Source organism: Girardinichthys multiradiatus, chromosome 8, assembly GCF_021462225.1.
Source record: "Girardinichthys multiradiatus isolate DD_20200921_A chromosome 8, DD_fGirMul_XY1, whole genome shotgun sequence".
NCBI lineage: Eukaryota > Metazoa > Chordata > Actinopteri > Cyprinodontiformes > Goodeidae > Girardinichthys > Girardinichthys multiradiatus.
In genome coordinates, this window is record NC_061801.1 from 24,771,333 (window position 1) to 24,796,358 (window position 25,026).

Consider the following 25,026-nt stretch of genomic DNA (forward strand, 5'->3'; position numbering starts at 1 on the left):
CTTTTCTTCAGATCCCCTCACAGGTTCTTTACAGGAGTTAGGTCTGGGATGGTCATTGAAGACTCTAAATAAACTGGTTGACATGTATATGTCATCTAATGGTTGTTATAAAGACTTAGTTACCCCAGAATGTTTGCAGAAATTCTCTGTTAGTAGGCTTTAGATTTTTGTTTACCTTCCCTAGCATCTTCCTCCTGTCTGTGGGGGTAAGATATGAATCATCCTAAAGGTTACTGTTAAGTTTGCTGTAACCTTTCGCAAAGGCTACCCCTAGTCCTTGCAGAGTCCACCTCTAACTCACAACTGGTTCCAAGCTCAAGATTGGTGCTCTCCAAAATGTATATTCACCTGCTTCACAACCTTTTTTCTAATGGTACCTTGACACACAAAAGCCAATATGGGCTTTGGGTATTTTGCCAATTATTCATAATTGACAACATTTCTTAAGCAGTACCAAGTTCAATTAACAAAACAAAAGGAATTATATTATAATGGGATTGCTGTCAAAGTTGAAACCAATGTTCAGAGAACCATTTGGCTCTCAAATCAGAGTGCTATGGGCTGAGGAGTCACCACAAGTAAAAAAGAAAAGAAAAAAGGAAAGTCCTTTGCCAGCAGCCCCTAAATGTTTTTTATTGACTATTTGCATGTGTAGTTAATGGGAAAGCTGACCAACTCTCATGTTTTGTGCACAGTTTAAAAAGATTTTATCATACACAGCTGGGTTTGTATGTTCCCAAGGAACCGATCTCTTCCACGCTGGTGACAACTGGGACAGGAGGGACACAGCGCGCTAATGTCTGTTTGCTGGCAAACAGACATAACTTTTCAACTGGATCCAAGAGTGTCATACGATCACTGATCATATGCAAAGTTAAGTACGAATGAATTACTGTTTGTGTATCCGGTATTCATTCATAAAAAGGGGTAAATTAAGGTACAAGCGTTGCTTGACTTTCTCTCTGAGATCTGCAGAAGCGAACTGTTTCCAGAGAGTTCCCAGCAAGCCGAGTGAAGCAGTTTCTGAAAGGAGGACAAAAGGGACTGCATCACCATGGTTATGGCAGTAACTGTGCAGTTGGTCAGCGGACAGAGCGAGCCGCCCAGCCACAGCTCCGGAGGTTAGCTGTAGCTAACCGTTTGTTGACTGTGGATGTTTCTTCAAACTTCGTCACCCTGGACAGCTTTTCCTCAGCACGGTTCAGAAGTTAGGTTTGGGCAGAGAGATATAAGTATTTAGAATGAAATAATCTAAATATTTTTCATTTTATGAAGTTTTGTTTTGTTTGTGTTGAACTCAGCTATCTTGGTGCTAACAGGCTATCTGGTTACAACGTGCCCAGTTTTGTGTTCTGTGTTTGGAAAGTTAAGACAAACTTTATTTAAAGAGTGATTTTAAACACAGAAGATCAGAATCAGAATCAGAAAAGCTTTATTGCCAAGTACGTTTTTGGACATACAAGGAATTTGTTTTGGCGTAGTCAGTGCAATACAATACAAATTAAAAAAAGTATAAACATATCTACAATATAATATAAATATATGTGCACAGTTTTAAGTGAGTGAGAGTAAGTATAGAGCAGTATAAGATGCAAGAGCAATACAACAGTGCAGATGATCATTGTGCAAGTAAAGCAGGAGTCCAAGCTGAGCGTTAATGTAACGCATAGAGTTACAGTGTTACAAGTGAAAGGGGGAGTGTCAGTGTGGTTTCTGGGCTTTGTTAACAAGGCTGGTGGCAGATGGGAAAAAACTGTTCTTGTGGCGTGAGGTTTTGGTCCGGATGGACCGCAGCCTCCTGCCAGGGGAGAGTTTCAAAGAGTCTGTAACCGGGGTGGGAGGGATCAGCCAGAATCTTCCCTGCCCGCTTCAGGGTCCTGGAGGTGTACAGTTCCTGGAGCGACAGTAGACTGCAGCCAATCACCTTCTCAGTAGACCGAATGACACGCTGCAGAAGATTGATCATAACGCGCCGTCCGCGCTTATGCATTTTAACCCTTTTATTAACCCTGGTATTTTAAAGGTGTGTGTTTGATTCTGGTGCTAAGCTATAAGCTTCTTTTGTTAGCTTTAACTGCTAACAGCTAAGAACACGTGCTTGCATACATAAGCCCATTTCTCCAGAAAGATTTGGTTATTTTCCAAAATATTTCCCACAATATTTTACTATTTCCTTAATAATATTTATTTGAATATTATTTTAATAAATAAAGGCAGCTAATGAGACACCGTTGAGAATTAGTCATCCAGAAGGTTGGTTTTATTCAGCAGATCATTTTTTGAAACATTATTTTGGTTCCAAGACTAACTTAACTTCATTTCCAGATTCTTCAAGATAATCATTGGTTCTCAAACATAAACATTGTACGGTAATGTTGCATCACTCTTTTGGTCATGATTTCAACCATCTTTAATCAACTTGTTTATATTGTACATAGCCCATTAGTCTTCCCTATTCTTTAATTCTGCTTGGTAGTTTAGTTGGATTGTTTTAGCTTAGTAAAGAGTTTGTTGATTGAAATATGTTTGACTTTGAGTTGACTTATTTTTGTTAATAAATTCTTGTATTTTAAGAAATTGTGTGAATTCATTCCATGTGTGTGCAGAGTTTATGCTGTTCAATAATGTCAGAGCTTGGCTCACCCTTTTCGATTTTGTCCTAATACCACCGCCTTACTGGCCTGGTATTCACAGGACAACCCTTAACAGACCGAAATATTATTTGATAATGCGGACAAAAGTCCTGTTCCGCTTGTAGAGAGACCGGATGGCCCCTAATAAAGGGCCCCCGCTTCCATACTCCTGGAGCACCCCCCACACGGCACTACGAGGGACACGGTCGAATGCCTTCTCCAGGTCCACAAAACACATGTGGACCGGTTGGCAAACTCCCATGAACCCTCGAGCACCCTGTAGAGGGTATAGAGCTTGTCCAGTGTTCCATGGCCGGGACGAAAACCACACTGCTCCTCCTGAAGCCGAGGTTCGACTATCGGCCGGACTCTCCTCTCAAATACCCTGTCATAGGCCTTACCAGGGAGGCTGAGGAGTGTGATCCCCTTGTAGTTGGAACACACCCTCCGGTCACCCTTATGAAGGGGGACCACCACCCCAGTCTGCCAGTCCAGAGGCACTGTCCCCGACCGCCACGCAATGTTGAAGAGGTGTGTCAACCATGACAGCCCTACAACATCTAGAGACTTGAGGTAATCAGGACAGATCTCATCCACCCCCAAAGCCCTGCGATGGTGGAGCTTTTTAACCAAAAATGGAGGAGTTCAAGTATCTCGGGGTCTTGTTCATGAGTGAGTGAAGAATGGAGCGGGAGATCAACAGACGGATCGGTGCAGCTGGCGCAGTAATGGTGGCACTTTGCCGGTCCGCTGTGGTGAAGGGAGAGCTGAGATGAAAAGCGAAGCTCTCGATTTATTGGTCGGTCTACATTCCTACCTTTACCTATGGCGATGAACTTTGGGTCATGACCGAAAGAACGAGATCCCGGATACAAGCGGCTGAAATGAGCTTCCTCCGTAGGGTGGCGGGCACTCCCTTAGAGATAGGGTGAGGAGCTTGGCCATCTGGGAGGGGCTCGGAGTAGAGCCGCTGCTCCTCCACATCGAGAGGAGCCAGTTGAGGTGGCTCGGGCATCTATACTGGATGCCTCCTGGACAACTTCCTCGGGAGGTGTTCCAGGCACGTCCCACCAGGAGGAGGCCCAGGGGACGGCCCAGGACACGCTGGAGGGACTATGTCTCTTGGCTGGCCTGGGAACGCCTTGGGCTCCCCCCGGAGGAGCTGTAGGAGGTGTCTGGGGAGAAGGACGTCTGGGTGTCTCTGCTGAGTCTGCTGCCCCCACGACCCGGTCCTGGATAAAGTGGAAGACGATGAGTACAGGTACGAGTACGAGTACGAGTACTTTTAGTTGCTCTGCATTTGAGTCATTTTTCCCAAACATGACAGAAGTCTGTTTTCTTTTAGCCACTCTTCAAAATGGGAAAGACAAGAGAACATCACTCTTTAAAAAAGCAGCCATAATAAGGAGTTTCTTTTTTTTTTATACAGCTCACTGTTGAGAGAACTGCAGCAGCGGATTGCATTTTGGGAGGTCAACAGGTCTCCATCCATGTATTTTAAGGCGTAAGGCGCAATAATTGTGAAGCAAAACAGCAAATGTCACAATATTGTTTGGTTCTGCCATGCAGAAATATGTGTTAATGTAGCTAATTCTAATAACAGGTGAAAGCCGGGGTGTGTTGGTTTTACAGTGCCTCTGTGGCTTTAAAAGGGGTGGTGGTTCGCAGAGAGATAGCACATAGGTTTAATTTAGTCGCTGGGAACATATTCTGAGCCCGGAGCGGAGCCTCACTCCTCTTCCATCCGTGTCGCCTTAACAGCTTTCCAGACGTTCTCCAGAAAGCTGCGCGCCGCCGAGCCCGGAGCGATGGGAGGTACTTCCCCCGCCGCATATCATCATCATCATCATCATTAATTTTTCCACGCACACAGGATCTGATCAGCATATTCATCATGTTTTCTCTCGTGACAGAGGCCGAGACCCGTCAGAAACTGCTTCGCAGTGTGAAGAAGGAGGTTCGTAACAATTAACAATATATTCAATATTTTTATTAGGATACTATTTTCTTGCTCGTCTCTGCTCGTTGTTTAACGGAGCTTTAAGCAATGTGTGTGTGTGTGTGTGTGTGTTTGTTTGTGTGTGTGTGTGTTTGTGTGTGTGTGTGTGTTTGTTTGTGTGTGTGTGTTTGTGTGTGGACTCAACGGGTCTGACAACGCCACAGGCCTATTTATGATCAGCCTGGCGGTTTATTCTCCTTATAGACGTGGATGTTATGATCACAAGTAAAGTCGCTCTGCTTGTTTTCTGTTAAAGGTGGATTGGGGTAAGATGTGGACGATGACGATGGTGATGATGATAGTGATGGCGATAATACAAATTGTGATGATTGTAAATCGTGCACTTAAAATAAGCCAAGCACAGATTTGTTTCTTTTAATACAAGAGCTTCGTCTTGATCTGGCTACGTGAAGAAATAACCTTTTAAAATTAAACATAAGAATCACTTCGGTGCTCTGTGACCTTGCCATCTGCTTAATTTTAGATATTCCAAACAGCTGCACTATTCAAACAGCTTGTTTGTTTTTGCACAAAAAGCTGTACAAGTAAGCTCACGCTGTATCCAGACTGCTCAGTGACTCTTTTACTCCCCAAAGAGAAATGTGGGTTTTTATCTTATCTTTGAGAACCTGGTACCAACAGATTTTTTATGTTCATGCACGCCCTCACCTGTGACTCACTGCTTCTTAAAAAACATCCATGACTCTGGTAGCCAGGATTTTGCATCTGGGAGGGGAAGAGCTTCAATATATAGATTTGCACTGGTTGATTAAAACATCTGCTTATTGGGAGGCAGCAGATTTCACATTTCATTTATTGTTAAACCTCCTTAAAGGAGGGGCAAACATAACCCTTACTTGTACTTGAACTGAACCACAATTATTGGTCCTTTCATGCAACAAATTGCTTGTTGATGTTAACCTCTAATACACACCATCAGAATATATAAAGGCATATAGTTTTGCAATTAAATGTCCAATCGTGACACAAAAACACATAATACATTTATAATTTACATTCAAGCCATATAAACGTTTTATATTTTTATTGATACAGGGACAATTGGGACAATTTACACTGAACGTTAGGTGCACTGATTAGGCTTTTATTGGCCGAGACTGACGTCTAGTTTTCTTTGAGGGCTGAAATGCAGATTCAGACTTTGGTATATTCTACTTTTCATATGTACAAACTCTGTCCTAATTCAATAATTAATTTGTTATGTTACAACCATACATTTTGGTGCTCTGTTGGAGAGTCATTGCAATAGACCAATACAAAGTAATCCATGACTGAGAAGCAGAAGGAAAAGAATACATAGCTTTCAAAATTTTTACAACCAAAAATTTGAAAAAAGTGACATGCATTTGTATTCAGTCCCCTTTACTCTGATATGCTTAAAGGAAATCCATTGAACCTAGTGGCTCTCAGAAGTCAATAAATAAAAAGTCATTTTGTGTGTGTGTAATTCAATCTCAATATAAATCCAGCTGTTTTGTGAAGGCCTCAGTGGTTTAATAAAAAGCATTAGTGAACAGACATCATGAGGACCAAAATAGGGTAGCACAAGAACTGAGACTGGAGTGAAGGTTCACCTTTCCTCAGGACAATAATCCTAAAAATACAGCAAGAGTTACAATGGAATGGTGTAGATAAAATCAAATGAATCTGTTATAAAAAGGCCAAGTCAGACTCTGGGCTTTATTCCAACTGAGAATCTGTGGCCAGACGTGAGAATCAGTATGTTAATATTATCATGTTGGTTTGGTTTGAGACCCTCCTTCAGGCAACATTTACGGACACCAAAAAGAAGTTTGAACACTTTATTGATACAAGTAAATGAATTAAAGGTTCGTCCGGGTTCACAGGAGAAATCCAGGATGGCACTGAGGAGGAGAGGTAAGTTGTAAGTAAGAGAAGTTGAACATGGTTGAAATATGATTAAAACTATGGATGAAATGGTGGGCTTAGATTTGGAAAGGTGGTGGAGTTCCTTATCAAGGGATGGCCACCAGACATACTGGCAGGGTAGGCCTACAGTTCGGCTAACTCCAAGATGGATTACCTGAGAACGGATGGAAGATGTGACATAGAAGCGACTGGTGTGCACCCTCTGGGATCTGGTTCGTTCTCAAGCAGACGTTGGACAAGGCTCTCCGGGTTCTGGTTCATCAGGGGTGTCATCTGAAGAGAACTGTCGAGAGAGAACTTCAGGTTTCATATTTCTGGATCCAGGATGGTAAGTGGTGAAATTAAATTGTGAGAAAGACCAGTGTGATTGTTATGGGTTAAAGCGCTTAGTAGACTGCAAGTTGGAGAGATTCTTATGATCTGTTCAAATAATTATAGGCTGCTCGGTGCCTTCAAAAAAATGTCTCCACACATCCAGGCCAAGTTTAGCAAGTAAAAAAAAAAAACATTTAGAGAAAAAACCACATGGGTGAAGCTTACCATCTGAGAGAAACCTTTGGGATACTACGGCACCAACACCACCACCTGAAGCATCCACTTCCAGGATGAACTGGGAGGCAGGATCAGAATAAATGAGGATGGGAGCTGTGGAGAATCTTTTTGTTCATTCACAAAAGGTGTTGTCAATTCGGGAGACCGAGAAAAAAGCTTTTTAGTAGATGTGAAAGATGTGAGTGGAACAGCAACCAGACAGAAATCCCAGACGAAGAGTCTGTAAAAATGAGAAAACCCGAGAAATGCTGGAGCTTTTTTCTTGTGTTTAGAGAAGGTTAAATTATGCCTGTGTTTAGGGACTCACTGATGTACTTTTCCATGGCTTCTGGTTCTGGGTTTGAAAGCTTGTATATTTGCCCAGATGGAAGAGGAGCATTAGGAAGGAGGTGGATCACACAATCATAGGGGCAATGTGGTGGGAGAGAGGGAGCCAGATGCTTAATGAATACCCACTGAAGTTTGTGGTAATCAGAGAGAATGTTAAAGAAATCAGGAGTGGTCTGGCTGAATCAGAGGAAACGGATGGAACGGCTAATAACAGACAGGTGGATAAACAGTGGGAGCTCCATGACTCAATGCAAAGATCAATTTATGTGGGTGATATGTCCCTGTAACCAAGCTAAGGATGACCCAAAGTAACTGGGGAGTTCTTGGTTGAGGAAAAAAAAATTGTCTGTTCATGGTATTGCCAGAGACTATGAACTGCAGTGGTTTAGCTTGATGAGTTTTGGTTTCAAGGGTGCTGCCGTCCGAGGAGGAGACAAAAACAAGTGGGGGAGAGTCTGGACTGGGATGTTGCACCGCTTAACTAGTTCTTGGTTGATAAGGTTCAGTTGTGGTCCAGAATTGATTAATGTGAGAACTGAGGACTGACCTTGGTAGACACAAATGGAGGAATTGGTTAGAAACTGGGGACTTTCTCTTTGTTGGACCCCTTGCCCCATGAATATTCCCTTGTCTACTGATGGCCTGGGGCTTTTGGGTGGATGGGGCAAGATGAGATATAGTGACTGGGAGACCTACAATAAAGGCCATCTCCAGTGGTCAACCTTAATTTGTCTGTTTTCCACTAGCTGTGTCTAGGACGCGCAGTTCTACTCCACTCGGTCTCGCTCTACTCAGCACGGAAACTGTTGTGTTTCCACAGACCCACTGACAGCTGGAGCTATAGCTTGAAGACCCGCCTCTAGCCATCAGTGTAGTGCGTTGTGCCGCTATTAACTTTACTGTGTGACAATTTCACATTAAAGTAATCTGCGTAAAACTATAAAAAACTAATAAATACATAGAAAATAAAAACATAAAATACTAACAATGTTTTGTATTATTGTATATGCAAGAATGTCTTATATATGTTTTCACGTATAAAATAATCCACTAGGATAATTATCTGGACCACAGGCCAGCCAGAACTTATAAAATAAGGCTCAGGGGTTCTGATGTGAGCGCAGTGTGGCAGGAGAAGCAGAGAGGAGAGACGCTGCTGTCTGGACTGATGAAGTTTGCCTGAAGAAGTTACAATTTTGGCTTTAATGAGCAAATGTTTATCTTACCATAGCATTAACAAGGAGAAGGACTTTAGAGTGCCAAACCACAGACTTTTGACCGCAGTGAAATTGGTTTTAGGTTGGATATTGGATATTCGTGCTCTGCGGAGTCTTCCTCCCATTTGACCCGATGCAGGCATGATTACAGGTTTCCTCCTTCTGCACATGCTGGTTTGCTTAAGGACCATCAATAAATTTCCAAACCAAATACGGAAATTGGTGGCATTGTTTTGTATGTTTTGGAGGAAATGTGTGTGCATCTGAACAGATGATTTTATGTATGATTAGGTAGAATGGTATTAAAAACAGCCTGCCCCGCCTGCGTGTAATTCAGAAAGTTGATATGTCCTTTTTTTCTTTTCTTTAAGCCTCCAGGTATGGTTTATGATTTGTAAAATTATATTTAGGTTTAACCCACTTCGGCCATGGTGGTCCTTAATATAACTGCAGTCGCTCTTGAGTTTTATTAACTTTTTCCTGCACTACCTTGGCGAAAACCTTCTAGATTCAGCTCGTCCCATGACCAATCAGTGAACAGCAAGTTTACATCTAAATAGCACAATGAAACAAAAACCATAGGTTTTTTGAAGTTCTTGGAGTGGGCTAGTCAAAGTCTGAACTTAAATTGGATCCACATAGACTTTAAATGGGCTGTTTATGCTAAAAAACCCTCGGGTGTGACTGAATTAAAGAAGTTCTACAAAGAAGAGCAGACAAAAATCCTTTGCAAGGATGTAACATCATTTTATATTTACCAAGGTTTGTTATCACTTTTAAGTGTAACATAAACTGTGTTCTTCTCTCCTTTAGGTGAAGCAAATTATGGAGGAAGCAGTAACGAGGAAATTTGTGCATGCAGACAGCAGCCACATTATCTCCTTTTGTGGTAAACATTTCTCTGCTGCTTATTTGTGTTGCCTTGCAACCTGCAGTGAAAGCTATTTCGTTTTTCTTAGGTAACACTCAAAATTAACAGAATAAAACACACAGGTGGTAAAATAATAAAGCCAAATTTTTATCTAACCCAAATATGCATATTAAAACTGTGCACTTTAAATGACAGTTTGCTGCAACAATACAGATTGATGGTTGACATCATGTTGTGTCAAGCCCTGCCACCTCCTACGATTTTACCCACATCTTCCTAAAGGTTGTGTGGAGTTTATTTAGACAACACAAGTCTGTATGATTTAATTTCTATCATCATGTCTATTTATATTTATTAGGGTGGGTGGACAGATAGGTGCAGCATATATAAAAGCAGACTGATGCCATTCTAAGGTGTTGATGTTAACCAGGAGTGAGACATACGTGATTCACCTTTCTCATTTCCTAGCAACCGTAGACAGGCCAGATTTTAGTGTGTTTCACCTCATCCCACCTGTGCTTTCCCTTCACATGTATTAAAAAAAACACGCACAGTGGGAATAGAATTGCTTCCGGCTTTCAAAAAATTTAACTTTTATCGTTTTTAAAAAAATATTCCATGTTATAAAATAAATTAGAAAATCCATGTACTGATCAAACTGTTCATGATTGTGTGTTTATAGCTGTAGTAGAGGCATGCGTGCTGCATGGACTGAAGCGTCGAATTGCAGGCTTGCTGTGCAGTAATAAGGTCGCTGCACTCTTTATGAAGGTGGCAAAGAGCTTTTCTTCTGCTGAAGAGCTCTGTCGCAAGGTTCAGGAGCTGGAGCAGCTTATTGAAAACAGGTGAAATTACTTATGTCTGCCTTTCTTTTCCTGTTAGCGGTTTCTGCTTTTACACGTCTTGTTAAAAGTCATAAACTAAAATGTGTCATGTTTTTATGGGTTTTTTTTTATTTAATTTTGTGGAAGCTTTATTCTTGAAATGCATACAACAGTTTGTATATTTTTCAGACAAACATTGGGTCATCTGCAAAGAGTTGTTTGAATCATTGAAACTAATGTACTCAATGAAGTGGTGTGAAACTAACACTGCAATACATCCTGAAAACACTATTTCCCAGGTGAAACATGGTGGTGGCAGCATCATCCTCTGGGGATGCCTTTCTTCAGTTGGGACAGACTGATGGATAAATACATGAAAATACTCTGTTAGAGGCTGCAAAAGACTTGAAAATGGTGTGGAGGTTCAACAATTAGCCATGAATGAAATTTGGAATCAGTGGCAATACTTAAAAATTGCATGCTACACTTTTTGACAATCGTGTATTCATTTTCTTCCATTAATAATGCATTACTTGAGTTGTTCAATCACAAAAAATCCCAGAAAAACACATTAAAGCTTGAGGTTGTAACTTGAAGGAATCCTGTGCCTCAGTGTGAGTGCGGTATGGGAGCTGCACGGCACAAGAGAGAAAGGACTTAGCACAGGTTGTGAGGACAGCACAGGTGATTGTGGGATGTCGTCCACCGGATCTGGACTTGATTTATGCTGAACGAGTCCAGAAAAGGGCCAGGCACATTGCTACCGACCACACCCACCTGGGCAATGCACTGTTTCTCCCACTTCCATCAGGAAAACGATTCAGGAACTACACATCAAAAACAAATAGACTCAGAAACAGTTTCTTTCCCAAAGCAGCGGAGGCAATTGTCGCCCTGCAGGCAGGCACTAAACATCCCTGCTGACAATCAAACAAACTACCAGCCCATCTCAGACTGTTTCAGCACAAGCTGCCCTTTATTCAAATACTAAATTTTACATGCCACGTTCCATGTACATATGTTCTCTTTTTCTATATGTGTTTTTAAATTTTGTAAATGTCTATAACCTACATGTGTATCTTTTGAGCAGGGTCTCAGCTACATTTCATTATGGTGACATAATGACAATGAAGAATCTTGAATCTTAACAATATCTGAAAAGGTTCATTGTATAAAAATAAATTTTTTATTCCTTCATTTGATTACATATATGTCTATTAGTGTACATATACTTTTAAACATTATTCACGCAAGGTTATATTTTCCCCTTCCCACTATACAAACATTTTTATCATTATGCTTCTTTTTCTGCTCTTTAGTAAGCAGAACATTTCGTCACTCAGTAATGACCGCAGCCGGCAGTCAAAGTTGCCTAACCTCCCCCCTCAGGCTCTGAAACACCTGTGGATTCGAACAGCCTTGATGGAGAAGCTCCTGGACAAGATTGTTCTTTATTTGGTGGAAAACAGCAGGTATTACATGTTAATTGTTGCAATTGTAACTGGTATGAAAGTATTGCTCTTTTTATGCCAACATTTGCTTAAACCTGCCCAGTAAAAAAAGTCGATTTGTTTGTGTTATGGTTTGTGTGTATCTAAACTTACTATTCAATTTTTTTTTAATTAGGTTCAATTCAATTGTATTCAGTTTCTTCTCTTGTTTTTCATAAAATATACCTTAACATATATTTATTAAAATATGTGCCTGCATATATTTTATAAAACTGTAAAATATTTCTCGTGCCATTTTGTGTTTTGACATTTTGCCCTAGTGCATTTTATGATAAAGAAGCCATGCTGATGGATCCTGTAGAAGGACCAATCCTTGCATCTCTACTGGGTACTTTTTGTATTGTGCAAGTTTTCAGTTTAGCAAATAAAATTTAAAAGTATTTTAAAACAACTAACCTCATTTTCTAGTTGGGCCATGTGCACTGGAGTACACCAAAGTTAAGACGGCGGACCATTTCTGGACAGATCCATCTGCTGACGAGCTCGTACAGCGGCATCGAATCCACAGCAGCCACTGTCGGCAGGATTCTCCCTCCAGAAGGCCTGCTTTGGTATGAACTTCAGAGAATTTGCTCCTCTCGTTAACTTCACTACTGTTTTTATGTGTTCATGTTTTATGATTTCTTCTTGAACTACAAGATCCAGAAGAGACAGTCCAGTGGTAGCATGGATGATCGGCCTCTTACATGGGTGAGAGAGTATGTGGAGTCCCTCCACCAAAACTCCCGAGCCACACTGCTGTTTGGAAAGAACAATGTTCTGGTGCAGCCAGTGAGTGTGTTATTCTTAAATCAGTGCAACAGCAGTCTACTTTGATCTAAAAAATTGGATATAACAAATTTTAATAGTACTGCAATGAGAAGTGTTGTGTGTGCTTGCAGAGAGATGGCATGGAGGCCATTCCAGGCTACCTTTCTCTTCATCAAACTGCAGATCTCATGACACTGAAGTGGACTCCAAATCAGTTGATGAATGGCAATGTTGGGGAGCTTGATTCTGAAAAGAGGTTAGAAAACATTTAGGTTAATAAGCATTTTCTAATACTGTTAACTCATTCCCCCATGTTTTTTTCAGTGTTTTCTGGGATTATGCAATGACAATTCGTTTGGAGGAGATTGTGTATCTCCACTGTCATCAACAAGGTATGATAAATCCCCCTTTAGTTTTTCTCCAAATTTCAACCGTATGGGTAATTTATCTATATGTTGGTGACTTCCCCAGTAAACAGTGGCGGTACTGTAGTTTTGGTGAGTCAAGATGGAATTCAAAGACCTCCACTACATTTTCCCAAAGGAGGTCACCTGCTCCAGTTTCTCACTTGTCTGGAGACTGGCCTGCTACCTCATGGACAGCTGGACCCTCCACTCTGGAATCAGAGAGGAAAGGTTAGCAGAACATACCCTGACCAATCTTGGATAAAAGAGAAGAACAGACATAGTTAATTATAGCAACAGCTCTATCAATACTTTCACCAGCTAAAAAACACAGGTAATATCAGAAAGACTGAGCCAGGAGGACTTTCTAAGGGAGGGCAAACAAAGAAAGTAAACATAGGATCACACAAAATGAATGACAGTAATATGTCTTTCAAAGGCTCTGTCCAGAAGAGAGATAGAGTTGATCACAGAATCACTGAGCCAAGAGTACTTTCTGTAAGAGAGAAAAACAAAGAGAGTACTAAAATTTCCCAGTTGCAGTGGCTCTATAAAATCTTCTGGCCAGGAAACAAACACAGCTAATCACAGAAACACCAGGGGTACTTTCTATAGGAAAGAAAAGCAAAGAGGGCATACAAATTAATGGCAGCAATAACAAAGCAAAAGCAAAGCAACAAAAATAATGCACAAATGCCTATGGCATGGAATGAGACACAGCTAAATACTCAAAATGTTTTTGGGCTGCACAGTGGCGCAGTTGGTAGCACTGTTGCCTTGCAGCGAGAAGATCCCAGCCTGGGATCTTTCTGCAAGGAGTTTGCATGTTCTCTCCCTACATGTGTGGGTTCTCACCGGGTACCTCCCACAGTCAGGTTAATTGGTTTCTCTAAATTACTCTTAGGTGTGAATGGGTGGGTTCATAGCTGTTTGTTCTAAGTCTCTCCGTGTTGGCCTGTGATGGACTGGCGACCTGTCCAGACCTGTCCAGAGTGTACCCCGCCTCTCAGTCATTGACCGCTGGAGATAGGCACCAGCTCCCTCATGACCCAGTATGGAAGAAGTGGGTATAGAAAATGGATTTCAGGACATAATAAATGTCAGGCCTTAAAATATCTACAGGTTATGAACAGAAAAGTCATGTCTTTTGAAATTGCGACAAAAGTCTCTCAAACTGGTTTCTTTGGTATTTTTGTTCATAGAATTAATAACAAAAACAGTATGAAATTGTATCCAAAAAGTGCCCAAAGATTTAATTTAAAATTGGTTCCTTATGTCATATCTAACTGGTTCCTCAGCTATTTGCAGACAGTCCTTGATCATTCTTTGGATTTAGGAGCCTTGAATCTTGAGTAAAAAGGCTTAAACAGGAAGCAGTCTTCTGAAAATGCAGGGGCACTGGATAGAAAATTAGCAGAAAAACCTGTCACAGAAAAACTTCAAAGGACTTTCAGAAAACCTGGAAAAATATTAAGACTAAAATGTGGTTCATATGAAGGAAATATAAAGACAGCAAGGAATACTTTTGCTTAATACTGTTTCATATTTTTTCTCAAACGAACTAACCCCTCACTGTACCTCTCTTACAGGGAAAGGTTTTCCCTAAATTGCGACGAAGAAGTCCGCACAGCTCATGTGATTCCGTATCAGATAAGGAAGAGGATGAAGCAACTGATTATGTGTTTCGTATCCTCTTCCCTGGCAATCAGATGGAGTTCAGTAAGTGTCTTTAATCTTTCTAATCTGCCTCCTAGTGATGATCCAATAACGAATCATCAGAGATTACAGACGAGATTGCTTTTCTTTTTTAATACAATATCCGTTTAGTTAAACGATTTTCCCCAAGCACATATATTCCGCATATGTCTTTGTAATTAACTTCTTTCTCATTTGAAAATACTCCAGTTGTCTGTTTATTGTCTGTTTTCATTCCTCATTATAGTCCTCTAGCCAGCAAGGTGCATTTGCATGGACAAAAAGTAATTTATCTGCCTGCTGTCCATCTGTATCCTGTCCTGTGGTTTGTTCCCCACGTCTTTTTTTCAATTGTTTTTAGTTCTAACAGTTTCAAGACATTAACATTATATCCAAATCTGTTTGCATTTCACCTGCTGTGGCATTGCTTTTGATGCTGATAGCACCAAGATGAAATGATAAATGCTCCTGTACTGTGCAGTGCCTCTTGAGATGATGGATCAGGGTGTTAATATGTGGCAGCCAACACCTAGAAAGTCCTCCTGCTCCTCCTGTTCACAGAACGGCTCCTCTGACGGCTCTCTACCTAACGGCTGCAATCATGAAAGGCAAGTATGCCCGAGGGATTAGCTGCAATTAACATTTAGATTCTTTCACTTGACTAAATTTGCAATTTTACATCCTTGTCAGGGCTCCTATAAAGCTCCTTTGCGACACAATGAAATACCAAATAATCTCTCGGGCTTTCTATGGATGTGAGTATTAAAAACTATCCATCATTTTATCAGAAAAATAAAACCAGTCCAGTGTATTTAATGCAGATCAGTCATTTATCACAGTTTTCTCCCGGAGTGAGTGAGTCTCATGTTGTCTTCCTAGGGCTTGCATACTGTCGCCATTTATCCACAGTCCGGACGCACCTTTCTGCTTTGGTCAACACCACTATAGTTGATCCAGATGTACCTTGTCATGCTCGAGGTGGGCTCACTGTGGAGGTTTGGGAAAATTTCCTCAAGGACAGCTCTGTAAGGTTCTCATTCATCGTGCTCCAATATTGTTCATTATTTTTACTGCAAAGTAATTTATAAAAAAATTGTTTTAGGCATTTGAGGAAAAGGAGATACACAGGCTTGTGTATTTCGGTGGTGTGGCCTCAACACTTCGCAAACAGGTTTGGCCCTTTTTGCTGGGACATTATCAGTTCACCATGACTGAGAAAGTCAGACAGGAGGTAATTCTTATGTAATGCAGTTATGAAATAAGGCATGCATATTGTTGTTTTCTAATCTATTTTCACGCATTTTCTGTGGCTGAGATCGACGATCGAATGCGAGCTTTGTATGAACAGACGATGAAGGAGTGGCAGGGCTGTGAGATCATAGTGCGTCAGAGAGAGAGGGAGAAGCACGCTGAGGCCATCGCACGATGTTCTTCTGGAGCCAGCGTAGAACGAGGTCCCATTCAGCGGGACTCCACCATCAGCACAGATGCAAGTTTCACCTATACTCATTTTTTAAAAAGCACTGTGTAATGTAACCATTGCAACGATAGAGCAAAAACATAAAATATTTTTTTAAAGCATATTGCAGAGACAATTTGAGTTTTGACTTTTTTCTTGTGTGTAATTCTTCCACTCTAGTCGTCTCTGAGTAGCAGCTCAGACCAACAAAATGCCCACTCACAGAGTGATTCCAGAAGCAGTGCTCAGGTACTTTTTGATTATTCTAAAAACTTGTCTCTGAAATGTCGCAGGTAAACATATATTCATCAAATTTATTTGTCAGCTTCTTCCTAAAACAGTTGAAATCAGATTTTTGTATAAAACAGCATTTTTTACTGAGCTGTTTTAATGTAAAACATTCTAAACCTTTACAGTTTTGGATCAGTTAGGATTAGTAAAATTATTTTATTTGCTAAATACCAGAATAATGAGAGGGAGATTTTTTTTTTTTTGCATTCTTCAAATACAGAAATTTACATACAATAAGAATGCTTTGCCTTTAAAACAATTTGGTAAAGCCCAAATTATGAAGCCATGGCTATGTAAGCCTCTGCTACTTTTAAGTCAACTGGAGGCACCACAAAAAGCATGCTCGCTCAGAGAGGAAGAAGCCATTACTCCAAACGCAGCATAAAAAAGCAAGCACAGAGACTAAAGACTTTTTGAGATTTCTTGTGGTGCTTTGAAACTGAAATTGAAGTATTTGGTCATAACAATCTTTGTTACATTTAGAGCAAAAGGCAGAAACCTGCAAGCCTGACAGCAATATCACAACTGTGAAGTAGTGATGGTAAATGTACGCACACAGACATTTCACCACCTTCTTTTTGGCTACAAGGTGTTTGAATCAGTTGAGGCTGAATCCATGGCTGAAGGAGAAGAGATCCCACCCATAGGTCTTCTGAGGACCACAGACGGTCCACAACCTCCCACCAGTGAATCCTCCATCTCTGCTGTGTCAAATCAACATCCAGTTCCAGACAACGCTACTGTACCAGAATCAGCAAATGAACCTACAGCCTCTCAGCAGACAGCCGAAGTATCAGAAACCTTCAGTGAGGAAATTACGACAGAGTCAGAGCCAGCAATAAGTGAATCTGCAAGACAAGATGCCAAACTCCCAGACCTTGAGGAAGAGGCTTTGATTCAGAAGAAGGAGATACATTTGGAAAGTGAGGCTGCTGCGGAGACAGGAATTAATAAATCCAAAGAGTCATCTGCAGCTGAAAGTAAAAATCTTATGACCCATGGGATTGGAAAAGAAGTAAACACAAATATTAATCGGAAGTCAGCTCCAGAAAACACTAATGTTCTGAAGCTGGAAACAGAAATACACAATGAATATTTCCAAGCACCTCCACTTGGAGAAACTTTGACTCTTCAAACACACAAGATCAAAGATCTCGAAGGGGAAAGGTCTTGTCCAGAGACATCAAGAGAAAACACAGATTCTCAGAGTGACAAAAAACCACAGGATTCTAAAAAACCTGAAGATACAGAATCAACTGTTTGTAACTTTGCTGAAACCAAAAAAGCAGCAGAGATGGAACTTGAGAAACCAGATTCAAACTCTCCAGTCAGACAAGTATTAAATGCTCTTCAGACAGCCTCGAGAGGCGGCTTCTCATTGTCGTCCCACTCGCGGCACTCTCCAGATGCAGTGGATTCAGATGACTCTCCCTCTGCCTTGGAAATGGAGGACATTCCTGCAGGGATAACATGTGTGACTTCAGAAGACATTAAGCCCAGGCCTTTGATAGGGCTTGCTGCACCTCCCATCTCCCTGGCACAAAGGGAGAAAATGGCTTCAGAGAGGCTTGCCCAAGATCACCATCTGGACACAGCATGCAACACCAGCCCTGAGGGCACAGACCTGGGTCTTTCTGAGGAGGAGGCTGAGATGGATAATGTGCTCACTGAACCAGAATCTAGTGTGATTGGAGGTGTGACAAAATATGAAGAATCCTCTGAGGAACAGACCTATTCAGTAAGCATCGTACAGTGTAAAGACATTCTTTACCTCTGTTACAAACATACACTAACAACTTTACCGTTATTTTTTTCTTTAGCAAGAAACACTCGACATGTACTTGATCAACTTGCATCGCATCGACAAAGATGTCAGACGTTGCGACAGAACATACTGGTACTTCACTACTGACAATCTTGAGAAGCTGCGTAACATCATGTGCAGGTAAACACGTTTCATTGCTAAATAAACAAAGGTTTTTCCTTTGTTGGAACAATGCTTCTTTGCAATAAGTATAATTAAAAACCCGCTCCTGTCTTTTTTTTTTCATAAATGTGCCACATTTGCAAGGAAATTTGTGGGATGAGCAGCAAATTTGAGTATGTGGGTTAAGCCCTAGAAAACTCGCCATTTCACTTGAAAAATTAAGGCTTGTCATAATTGGAGACAATCTTAATGCAGAGGGATATTGAGGTGAGATTTTGCTCCCTCTGGATATCCAATGTATCCACTTTTAGGAAGTGAACTCTGTCCTCCGGTATGTTGATGCTTATTTCCACAGAACGAATACTGTTTGTTCCAGAGTGACTAACGCAACCACGCTGGCCGACTTGCAACAAGTGCTGGTTTAAGAATGGGGTGCCATCCCATAGAAGTGTGACCAAGCTGTTGACCTGCATGAGGAGAAGGTGTCAGGCTGTAGTGATTGTGTACAGTTCTTCCATGCATAACTCAAGCCCCTGTTTGTTAGATGAATAAATTGTTAAATTGCCATTATGTCCAGTTTATTCAAACCTTTACCATCCACAAGTTAATAGCAGAATAAGCTTTTTTTTTATTGGCAGAGAGGATTTGTCAAGTTATCATGGGCTAAAACCCTTATATGCAACTTTGCTGCAACCCAAGTATGCATTTTCTCTACAAATGTGACACCAATAAACAGAAATTAATAGCGTTTCCAGCAGTATAAGATTTATCGCTAAAAAGATTGTTACAAGAATACAATAGGGCCAAATACAATTTTCCTTACTTTTTGTGTTTAATATTTAAAGGGCAAAGCTAATTAAACACTGTAAATGTGGGTTTCATTACAGTTACGTGTGGCAGCATTTGGAGACTGGCTATGTGCAGGGCATGTGTGATTTATTGGCTCCCCTTCTGGTTATTCTGGATGATGGTCAGTAAAATTTAAAGTGCAAACTTTAAATTTTGTATTAGTGTGCATGGATGACCCACCATGTTGCATGTCTGTGTTGGGGAATGTTCACAGAGGTAATGGCGTTCAGCTGCTTCACCGAACTGATGAAGAGGATGAACCAGAATTTTCCCCATGGGGTTGCCATGGACACTCACTTTGCCAATATGCGGTCACTTATACAGGTTTGTTTCCTTTTATTTTGCCCAAGTGAGTGGTTTCTTTTTTGTGTGGGGAATGAATAAGATATTGATTAAAATCATTGAAACTTACAGTTAACTACAACATTAGTTATACCACTGGCAAATTTAGATTTAAAGTAATCTTTTAGTTCGACCAAAATATTTGTTCTGACTTATAATTTGATTATTACAATTATCAGATAAATATTTTAGGTTTAATTCAATTTTTTCATATTTTAGATAAGGTTTCATTGCAAATACCATGATGTTTCACCGTTTTGGACTCTCAGACACGTTGGATCTTCCTAAGAAGCCCTAAACATTTTGAAAAAAACAAATAAACAATTTGATAGTTATTTCTTAGTCTCCACCCAAATTCTTCAAAAACTATTGGGTCAGTCCTCACCGAAAAATGTGAAAAATATTTTTCAACAACCTGTTTTCTCTTTGTGACAAATATAATTTACACTGTAGTATCTTTAAAATGAATTTACACGCCTTTAAGTTTTTCCCATTTTTTCACGTTTCCTCTACAAACCTCAGTGTGTTTTTAGGGATTTTATGTGATAAATACAAAGTGGTACATACATGTAAATTGGAATAAAATGGATAGATGGTCTTTTTAACAAATAAAAATCTTAAGTGTGTGGGATGCATTTGTGTTAAGACCCCATGAGTCAATACTTTGTTGAACCACCTTTTGGATACAATTACAGCATTTATGTCTCAACCAGCTTTGCACACCTAGAGACTGAATCATTTGCACATTCTCAGAGCAAAAAGGCTCAAGTTCAGACAGACTAGATAGAGAATGCCTGTGAACATCAATTTTCAGCTTTTGCCACAGGTTTTGATTTGGATTGTGATCTCGACCTGGACTGGGATCCAAAATGTGTTTGGCACAACTTCACCTAACTCTGGTGTGCATGGAGAGGGACAAAGATGTTTGAGGTGAAGACTCCAACAGCACTTGAAAAACTGAGGTACCAACTTTATTAACAGACAAAGTCCCTGGAGTCTTCATCTCACATGGACTTTGACTGGTCCATTCTGGCTGTATTTTTAGGATTTAGGGCGTGCAGCTTGAAGGCCTCCACACCACTCTTAAGTCTTTTAAGCTCCATTAATCTTTCTATCAACTCTGATCAGCTTCCCTATCTCACCTGAGCTGCAGATCTTTGCAGCTCCTCCAGAGCTACCATGTGCCTTTTGGCTTTTTCTTTGATTAATGCTCCCATTGCTCAGTCTGTTAATTTAGGTGTATGGGCATGTCTTAGTAGGTTTGCAGTGTATTATTTTGTTTCCATTTTTGGATGATGGATTAAAACTTGGACCCTGTCCAAACCTTGGGCAATTATTTTATATCCCAACCCAGCTTTGTCTCAGACCTGTCTGCTATGTTCCTTGTTCTTCATGATGCTGCTTGTTTTCTAATGTTCTCTAACCAACAGCTGAGGCCTTTAGCTGTATTTAAACTGAGTTTCAGTTACTTGAAGTGGCTGCACTGCATTTTTTAGGGGTATATAAGTAAAGGGAGCTAAATACAAATTCACGTCACAGTTTTATTTTCAAAAGAAAAATAAAAACCATGCATGCTTTTCTCCCCATCTCACAGATTTGGTATAAATGCATGTAGAGTTGAACATTTTATAGCTGGAATAAAGTTTTTTATTGGTGTCTTATTTATACTACAGGTTATATCAGATTATCAGGCTGTATTTATACAAGGTCTGACAGAGAGATGCAAACACACATGCTGATTCTTTGGTTCTCCATGGACAGATCCTGGACTCTGAACTGTTTGAGCTGATGCAACAGAATGGAGACTACACTCACTTCTACTTCTGTTACCGCTGGTTCCTTCTTGACTTCAAAAGAGGTGGGAAGGGAAATGCTGGAATCATCAATGTTTGATTAACCCCCCTGTTAATTCATCACATCTTGCATAAGTATGATTATCAGGGACTGTATTATTGTTTTTCCAGAAATGGTATATGACGATGTGTTCTCTGTGTGGGAAACGATATGGGCAGCTAAGTACAGCTCTTCTGGGCACTTTGTGCTTTTCATCGCTCTTGCCCTTGTGGAGATGTATAGGGACATCATTCTGGAAAATAACATGGACTTCACAGACATCATCAAGTTTTTCAATGGTATGATGACAAAGGATGAATACACATTTTGACATTTATGGGGCCAAATATGGCAGTTAGTCAAAGAGGCCATATTTGTTTTCCTGGGTTTCTCTGCATTTACAGAAGCCTAAATTTCTTCCCCAAACACCTTTTCCAGTTAATATTTTCTTTGAACTACATCTCCATACACATCATAATTATTTTCATTAATAACCAGTTTGCTACTCCTTAAGTGATTAACCAAACCAAAAACACAGCATTTAATTCAAATGGTAGGTAGCGGTGCTGCAGACATGTATACTATTTACTATCAATAAAATACAATTTATTTATATATATTATTATGTATATACATACATGGATCTTCTAGAACCTACAGCTTTAAACATTATAGTAATTATGTACATTCAAACTAGTGCACCCAGTTCTTTTTTTTATTTTTTTTTATTGAATTTGTTTGTTGTATAATTCATCCACATTGGGAAAAAAATAACGCCTCTGTTTATCTATTAAAAGCCCAAATTAATGACAGAACAGCTGCACATATACATCTGAAAGCAACTGTATGAGTAATATTGTTACTTTTGCACTACATCTATTTAACCTTATCTAGCAACTATTGAAACAGATGTATGAAGTAACACATAGACGTTATATGAGCTCTGTTGGATAATGTTTAGCTGTAAGGAGTGTTGACAAAAATGAAGACTGGAATCATTGATTAGATTTTGTATTTTGCAAGCCAAGCTAACTTCTATCTTCTCTTTTTAGAAATGGCGGAGCGACATGACGTCCCAAAGGTCTTGATGAAAGCCAGAGAACTGGTCCACCAAGTTCAGACTCTCATAGAAAACAAGTAACACTAAACAAGCTGCATTCCATGACCCCGTGACTGGTGTACAACATTGTTTCAAAGATCCTGGCATATGACGACGTCAACTAAAGCTGTGTTTGGACTAGTGTTGGAGGTCATTAAAGCTGCTTATTATTCTAACAGTGGTTGTAAAACAACTTCTCACCAGTTGTTCCTCTTAATATACAGGAGATGCAAGTATTGCCAGTAAATTCATTTTTAAAGTGTTATTGTTCACCCAGTGAATGTGCCCTTGTAGATATTGCTCCAGGATGTTATTTAGCCTTAAACTTTGCCGTTTGTTTTCAGGGATACAGCAACCAAATTCATTACACTGTTTATGTTATTTTACCTGATACCACAAACATGTTCATATTGAATTGTAGCTGCCATTCTTAAACATCTTGTGGTACACATTTTACTTGATATAGTGTCATTATATAATTAGGAGGAGCAAATGATCGTGTCCAAATTGCGTGTAGCCATCACTTGCTCTGCTTTCTGACATTTAACACGTATCTTCCTGTGTGCTGTGCCTCCGATGCGCTCAAGCCTTGAAAACATGCAGACCCAAACTCTGTGCAGCCCAGCTTGAATGCACGCATTTTGATCATAGACACCATTTAAACATTTCCACTGGTAGCTCCAGCCTTCATGCTCCCTCTCTCCATCTCTGACAGCCTCTTTGCATCGATACACATGTGATTCAGCCTGCTGGAGTTCGTACTTTGACTCATATGTCAGCTTTTATTTCTGTGCAGGCCAACGCCTCTCGGAAATCAGCTTGTGCAGCTGCAGACATTTATTGTGCTCACTTATTTTTATAAAGTTATATAAGTAGCAGTGCTCTGTGTTAATGCTCCTGTTCAGCATGAAAACATCAGCTGATGATGCTCATTAAATCAACAGGTGCAGCACCAACAGATTCTGCTTCAGTGCACCATCAGGAGAGCGATGCTAGGGCAACTTTAAGTGGTGGAAAGCATTACTCTGTTTTCACGGCACGTAACGCTTCCATCTTTTGCTTTGACCACAACAGATTCTTCTCTATCTTACCGTCATGGTCTAATTAGCTGACAGGAGCACCTCTCTTCACTTTTACCACAACAATCTTTACATCTTCTGAAATACAAGTTTACATGCTTGCCACTCAGGATTTAGGTATGATGAGTAATCTTGATTTTTAAGGCTGGTTTATTCCCAAACAAAACAGTTCACCAGGATTCACTAAGTTGTTTATTCTAAAAACCTGTTTCACATCAGTGAATACATTCATTGAGATTTTTGAGTTAGTATTGACTAGACACTCATCCATATATTAGAAAGCACAAAAAAATGTTTTGTTTATATTTCTTCTCTTATGTGAGGATTCAGAGATGAAAAATGGAGTGTACCATTTAATAGCAGTGCGTTGTTCCTGGAGATTTTGATCCCAATATTTGGACACCTTTTTTCAGAGGCTAACCCTGATAATACTTATCTGAAAATCTCGAGAAACACACAGACTGTATTGGTGCCACATCACAGTTGCAAAATATCTGACATACTTGAGTTGATTCATCATGTGGCTTAAGTCCCAGTGTTTTGGTATCGCCGCTAACGTGTCCCCATATGAACTAAAACCTGCCTGAATATCGCTTGTGTGTTGCTGTTTGTGATCAGAAGATAAACATTATGATATAAAGTGTGCTGAAGCAGATTTACTGTACAAATACTTAGCTGGTACATATTTAATAAATGCAATATAATGTCTGTATATGAGTTTAGTCTAATAATGACAAAAGGTAAAAGATATACTATTGGAAAAATATTTTTTTCTGTCTTCTGAAATGGTCACCAAGTATCATTAATTTATTGTGTATTAAAATATTATATTTTGCAGCCTATGTGCCTTGTGTGCCTTTTTGGAAAACTAAACCAATTAAATCAATGTGTATATGTGAAGGTGGTTGCAAACTACAGTGGTCCTCAAAAATTTACACACCCATTAAAACAATGCTTTTTAAGGTAAAAAAACAGACTGAGATATCAATTTAAAACTTTCTCCACCTTTAGTGTGACATATAACCAGTTTAATTCAATTAAAACTAAAATCAGAAGACAAACACATAAAAGCAGTTATAGTAAAGTTCAGTTCAACTATCCTAGAAGAATCTTTCTGAAATGTACTCCTTTGCTTCCTTTTAGCTAAAGCCGCTGTTTGCAGAGGACTGACAGTGGCTCCAAAGGATCCCATTGTACAAATGTATCACTCAGGAGAAAAGTACAAAAAATCTACAGCAATATACACATACTGTGGCACAGTAAAGACAGTCATCACTAATTGGAGAAAATATGGGACAATGACTGGAGGTTTCTAAAACGTGGATCCCGATAAACTCTAAGCTGAAAATTATTTATAAGGTGCTTAAAGAAATGTTTAGTTTAAGGGTCTGCACACTTACGCAACCTTGACTTTTCAGTTGAGCTGTACCGGAAGGTTTTTCATTTATCT

The 25,026-nt window shown here is 40.0% G+C and overlaps 1 protein-coding gene across 3 annotated transcripts; it reads left to right on the forward strand.

The window, feature by feature from the left end:
- The first annotated feature begins 4,306 nt into the window (after positions 1–4,306).
- Positions 4,307–24,416, forward strand: sgsm1b (small G protein signaling modulator 1b). Of its 3 annotated transcripts, XM_047372967.1 has the most exons (25): positions 4,307–4,448; positions 4,547–4,590; positions 9,456–9,531; positions 10,196–10,358; positions 11,657–11,809; positions 12,109–12,176; positions 12,257–12,399; positions 12,488–12,619; positions 12,730–12,854; positions 12,923–12,990; positions 13,070–13,233; positions 14,592–14,721; positions 15,179–15,305; positions 15,388–15,452; positions 15,577–15,722; positions 15,800–15,928; positions 16,013–16,186; positions 16,337–16,405; positions 17,037–18,185; positions 18,268–18,392; positions 19,262–19,344; positions 19,438–19,547; positions 21,327–21,423; positions 21,530–21,697; positions 22,451–24,416. In XM_047372967.1, exons 1-25 carry the CDS (start codon positions 4,442–4,444, stop codon positions 22,537–22,539), a joined length of 3,804 nt encoding a protein of 1,267 aa, XP_047228923.1. In that variant the 5' UTR covers positions 4,307–4,441; the 3' UTR covers positions 22,540–24,416. The 3 variants fall into 3 exon arrangements, 2 of the variants coding, with proteins under 2 accessions (XP_047228923.1, XP_047228921.1); XR_007039349.1 differs by lacking the exons at positions 4,307–4,448; positions 22,451–24,416 and adding an exon at positions 20,380–20,527 and having other exon boundaries at positions 4,528–4,590; positions 21,530–21,569; XM_047372965.1 differs by lacking the exon at positions 4,307–4,448 and having other exon boundaries at positions 4,528–4,590.
- Positions 24,417–25,026: the final 610 nt, after the last annotated feature.

What these genes read in the sequence shown, in the direction of transcription:
- sgsm1b (XM_047372965.1), top strand. Translation starts at nt 4,528, where the DNA reads ATGTTTTCTCTCGTGACAGAGGCCGAGACCCGTCAGAAACTGCTTCGC. An exon ending in TTCGCAGTGTGAAGAAGGAG is followed by an intron (nt 4,591 to 9,455) that starts GTTCGTAACAAT and finishes TCTCTCCTTTAG; the next exon opens with GTGAAGCAAATTATGGAGGA. An exon ending in AACGGCTGCAATCATGAAAG is followed by an intron (nt 15,306 to 15,387) that starts GCAAGTATGCCC and finishes CATCCTTGTCAG; the next exon opens with GGCTCCTATAAAGCTCCTTT.